At 41.5% G+C, this 5,154-nt stretch overlaps 1 protein-coding gene across 1 annotated transcript; it reads left to right on the top strand.

Moving 5' to 3' along the window:
• The first annotated feature begins 234 nt into the window (after positions 1–234).
• Positions 235–4,661, top strand: LOC122922750 (tumor necrosis factor ligand superfamily member 14-like). Its single transcript, XM_044273460.1, has 4 exons — positions 235–470; positions 2,409–2,451; positions 3,058–3,099; positions 3,637–4,661. Exons 1-4 carry the CDS (start codon positions 243–245, stop codon positions 4,050–4,052), a joined length of 729 nt encoding a protein of 242 aa, XP_044129395.1. The 5' UTR covers positions 235–242; the 3' UTR covers positions 4,053–4,661.
• The last annotated feature ends 493 nt before the right edge of the window (positions 4,662–5,154 follow it).

The raw sequence follows: 5,154 nt of genomic DNA, 5'->3' as shown, positions 1-5,154 counted from the left end.
CAAACCAGCAAGTCAACAAGTTGCCAGATTATCAGAAACTTGATGGACAGTAATCAGGAAAGTAGTGAGCTTAGCGTATAATGTCATGAGTGACTCTACACATTGTGCGGCGGAGGTGTCTGAATGAATTTCCCTCTTTGTGGTCACAGAGCTGTAACTCCCCGGTTGTCCCCTCCTCCTCACATCGGAGATCTGTGTCACCACTATGTATTACTACAGAAGCCCCTAGTGCTCTAATCGTGATGGACAGGTATGGAGGACCTCCAAAGTCCGTCTTCACTGTGGAAGACCGTGTCCAGCCGTCTGCCCCCTACCTACCTGTACCACTGGTTAGAAGGGCGGCTGACAGGGGCAAGCTGTTGATTCAGCTGGTGCTGCTTGTATTTTCTCTGCTGGCCCTGTGTGGAGCAGCATCCGAAATCTACTTCTTAATGAAGGTGGAGTCCAGGTTAATGGCAGTTCAGAATTTGGTGAGTGCAACTTCATTGTGGGGCCAATGGAAGGAATCTGACCACAGGGGGTGTATTCTGCTGACCTAGACAGTACCACACACAATAGACTTAGATACATGAGCTCAGAAAACAGTATCCTATGTAATAATCCTATATACAGCATATCAGCACTCAGTATCACACACGACCCGATTTGATACATGAGCTCATCAAACAGTATCCTACATAATAGGCTTAGATACATGAGTTCAGTAGACAATATTGCACATCTCAGGTTTATATACATAAGCTCAGAAAACAGTATCACAAATAATAGGCTTATAGTACGACATATCAAAAGACAGTATTAAACAAAAGGCTTAGATAATTCGGCTCAGCAGATAGTATCACATATGATAGGATTAGATACATCATCTCTGAGGGTTATACATATTTGGCACCTACTGTATGTATTCTACTGCCTTATTTTTTGCACTTCTCTCTGACTGATTTTACAGATCAAGCTGATAAAAAAAACTTAGGGGAAACTATAGAGGGTGGAGAGGGTGCAGGTACACCGAGGTCCTGGTTCCTCAGGGTCTTTTTGTCACTTAATAGGACAAAAACATGACGCCCGTGTGAAAAGGCCTTCAAGAGGCCCGTGCGAAAGAGCCTGTTGGGCCCCCTCTAGTCTGGATACAAAATGAGATATGGTTGGGCATAAATTGGTGATAACTCTGGTGACCGGGCAGCCAAGTCTTTCAATCTGGTGGAGACATTCTCTTGCTGTGTGTGGACGAAAAATGCCTGCTGAAAAATGCCAGTCAAGCCCTGGCATGAGAGGAGCACATATGGCTGCAGGATATCCTGCACATATTGCTTAGCTGTTAGTGTTCCTCGTATGACTAGTAGGGGTGACCGACTGTCATATGTGATAGCTTCCCAGATCATCACACCAGCAGTTGGGGCAGTATGTTGCTCCACAGCAAGGGCAGGATATATGTGCTCACCACCAGGCCTCCATACTCAACCATTGTAGGATCCCAAACAGAAACTGGATTAGATGCTAAAGATATGATTCCAGCCCAGAGCTAGGTTTCTCATTCATGATACCGCTGCAATCTAAGGCAACAGTGGCTGGCTGTCATTGGCAGGACATGTAATGGGCACCATACCACCACATTTCTTTTTGCTGAGCACCTTGAAATGGTCCAGGCAGAGATGAAGGTGTAATGAAGGTGCCACCTTGGTCTGGATGGTGAAACTGTGGGAGCTGCTATTGCTTGTTAGTGGAGCAAACAATCTCCTTTACTGGTGGTCTGTCTGGGCCAGAGCCTCTATGCGCCACATGTGCATGCCCTTGCATAACCAATGCTCCCAACACCTCCTAACAGCTACGTCAGAACAGTCTAGATGGTGGGCAGTTCATAAAAAGGCCATCCAGTATCTCTTACCCCAACGATGCTTCCGCTCTCAAAGTCTGTCAACTGGACAAAATGTCTGCAAATGCTTCGTAGAAGCATGTCTAGCAATGAGTCAGTATATTAATAAATGTATTTGGCCATAAAAGCCTATGCTTCATTGGTATAAGGCTTCGAAAGGTCCATCACAGGGTAAGCAGTTGAGCTTGGGAAGCAAGATATTAACATCTGTAAACCTAAGAATGCTTTAGTAACCCCTTGGTGGGAACTATTACTTTTAAAGGGTTGTCCAGGATTAGAAAACATGGATTCTTTCTTTCAAAAATTGCACCAGACATGTGCTCCTGTTGTGGTGGTTTTGCAGTTCAGCCCCATTGACTTTAATTGAACTTAGATGAAATACCAAACACAACCCATGGACAGATGTGGAGCTGTTCCTTTAATCGCTAGAATCACATGACCACATCTATATGGACATTGCAAAGATCCTGACATTCACATGGGCTTCTTGAGATCTATATATGAATTATAACATATTGGGTCCAATTTCTTTTAGATTCAAGAAATCAATCCTGCACAGAAAATGATCTTCAGGCCAGGTAAAAAAACATTAGAGGAAAAAATTAAAATGATATCCAAGATATGACAGAGTGTTCAAGCATTGTGGTCTACATTGAGGAAATGGTAATAGTAGATAGCACCATAGCATCTCCTACATCAAGAATCGAGGGACCAGCCATTATTCTGCCACCTCATCCTTGGTCAGTGACAAAGACCTCATGGTCTTCACTTGAGTTTTGCTATTTTGTTTGCTGGTGGAGAGAGAAACACCTGTGCATCAAAAAGGGGACAAGGCCAACCTAAGTTGGGATCTTCTTAGGGACATAACTGGAACGTGCTGGGCCCCATGGCCCCAACAGCATGGCCTGAGAAAATGAATCAAGCTCCCAGACTGCACTTTAAAATATAATCAGACCCCAGACTATACCCCTTAAATGAGACCCCGGACCTGTTACTCATCAGTCTGGGTGCCAGCAACACGTTTTTCCTCTACTGTCTGTAGCCGATCTGTAGTTGCTAGGAAACCTGCAGCACCCACGTCCTGTCCTTCGTGGAAGTGGTATATTTTAAGTGGATTATTTACCTTTATTGAAAAATGTTTTGTCCATCTGGTTTTATATATTACTTTTTTATTTGTCTTCCAGGCTCATGGGATGGGCCTCCTATGCCTTCAGCTCATGTCACTGGTATGTATGGTAGACAGAGGAAAACACTTATACAGTGTGACATTGGTAGATTATGATTGAAGACAAAATATAAAGCAAAGATCTATCCAAAGCATTCCTCCAACAGTGAAACCTAGTAGTAGTGGTTGTTAGGGGCTATCAGGGCATGTACTATGTGCCTCCTGGGTGCTTACAAGCTTTTCTACCTCAACCTTAATATTTAGAGCATAATCTGTGCCATGCATGAAAGGGAGTCCTAGAAATGACTAGAAAATAGGGAGCCCACTATGTTTCAGTATAGAGTTCCATATGGAGATCAAATTTGTACCTGTGTAGAACAGTACAGTTTCAATTTAGAGGTTTCTCATGTATTGGTGTGTATCTCCATGGGGAACATTTGGTGTCCATTCAGCATTTAATGAAGATTTCTAAATTTTATTTCATATGACTTGAGCATATAACAAAACCTAAGTGTGGAGACAAAAACCACCACAGGATAACATTAGTGCCATTTGTACCCCACAGAATTAAAGTACTGACCCAACCTTTTTTTTCCAGGCATTGTTGTTGTAGACAGTTCTTCAAATAGTCCTCTTCAGTGGGAACATGACAAAGGTCTAGCCTTCCTTCACGAGATTAACTATAGCAATGGATCACTCCTGTGCCCAAAGGATGGACTATATTTCATATACTCCAAGTTGCAGTTGGGATTATCTAAATGCCCACAAGACACTGAAAATGTAGTATTCACTCATCAGGTAGTCAAAAGAAGCTCAACGATAAACATATCCATGCTGGCCAACATAAGAAGATTTTGTGACACTCAAGGATCCACAGTTTGGAGAGGAAGCAGCTTTGTAGGTGGCATCTTCATGTTAGCCAAGGGTGAGGAAGTCTTTGTGAGCATGTCACATAAACATCTCATACGTGTTCAAGGGGACTCTACAACGTTCTTTGGGATGTTCATGGTTTAGTTAGCCCAAAAGGAACATTTTCTTGAATCTAAAATGAATTTCTCAAAGTTCTCTTCATCATTAATATTATCTCTACAAGACATCTTGGAGGATTTGTTTTTGTAGATGTCAACCAAGGAACATGTCTGGTGGTATGGTCAACAGTGAAGTTATACCTCCTTACAAGAAGGCCTATCGATGAAAACATATCTACGAAAGCTCCCATGGTGTTTGGAAACCATCTCAGGAGAGCAGACTATAATATGAGGCAAGGGGAAATATGACTTTTTAGGGTATCGGTTAATAAATCCATCTCAACCTCCTGAAATGCATCCAAGAAAAGTCAACTGGCAGTGTAAACCATAAAATTCTGTGTTGCTTTTCGAGTGCTTTGATTAGTTGGACATGTCTATGGTCAAGAACAAAGACATGTAGAAGGACCTTTCTAATTTTCTTGTTTTTCCTTGTTTATTTATCCCCTAATTTAATCATGAAGATGTATTTTTAATTGTTGTCCATTATATAAATGTGTAAATGAAGATGGAAAAACCTTATAAGTGGAAATGTCTCAAGGGTAATACCCGTAAAAAAAAACAATAAAAATAATCAGAAAATTGTATAACATAAACATAAAAAATTTTCTACAAAGCATTACCATGATGATGAAGACTAAATTTCTGTTTTAATGAACACTCTGTATCCTAGGTAACAGCAAAAATGTATACAGCAATAATAAAAAAAAATAATATTAGATTAGGTCTAGTATTAAAGGGGTTGTGTAACTTCAGCAAGTGGCATTTATTATGTAGAGAAAGTTAATACGAGGCAATTACTAATGTATTGTTATTATACATAATGCTTCCTTTGCTGGCTGGATTCATTTTTCCATCACATTATACACTGCTCGTTTCCATAGTTATGACTATCATGCAATCCATCAGCGGTGGTCGTGCTTGTACACTATAGGAAAGGGCACCAACCTATGTCAGCTCCCATGATCCCAGCCACCAGAGAGGCCAGCACATTTTCCTATAGTGTGCCAGCATGACCACCGCTGATGAATTGCAGGGTGGTCATAACCATGGAAACGAGCAGTGTATAATGTGATGGAAAAATGAATCCA

The sequence above is a fragment of the Bufo gargarizans genome, unplaced genomic scaffold (assembly GCF_014858855.1).
Source record: "Bufo gargarizans isolate SCDJY-AF-19 unplaced genomic scaffold, ASM1485885v1 fragScaff_scaffold_689_pilon:::fragment_2:::debris, whole genome shotgun sequence".
In the NCBI taxonomy this organism is placed as follows: Eukaryota; Metazoa; Chordata; class Amphibia; order Anura; family Bufonidae; genus Bufo; species Bufo gargarizans.
The sequence above is the reverse complement of the archived record's forward strand: the minus strand, read 5'-3'. Positions and strand labels throughout refer to the sequence as shown.

Coding starts and splice junctions, on each gene's coding strand:
- LOC122922750 (XM_044273460.1), top strand. CDS start 243: ATGGACAGGTATGGAGGACCTCCAAAGTCCGTCTTCACTGTGGAAGAC. Junction 471..2,408: donor TAATGGCAGTTCAGAATTTG/GTGAGTGCAACT, acceptor AATTTCTTTTAG/ATTCAAGAAATCAATCCTGC. Junction 3,100..3,636: donor GCCTTCAGCTCATGTCACTG/GTATGTATGGTA, acceptor TTTTTTTTCCAG/GCATTGTTGTTGTAGACAGT.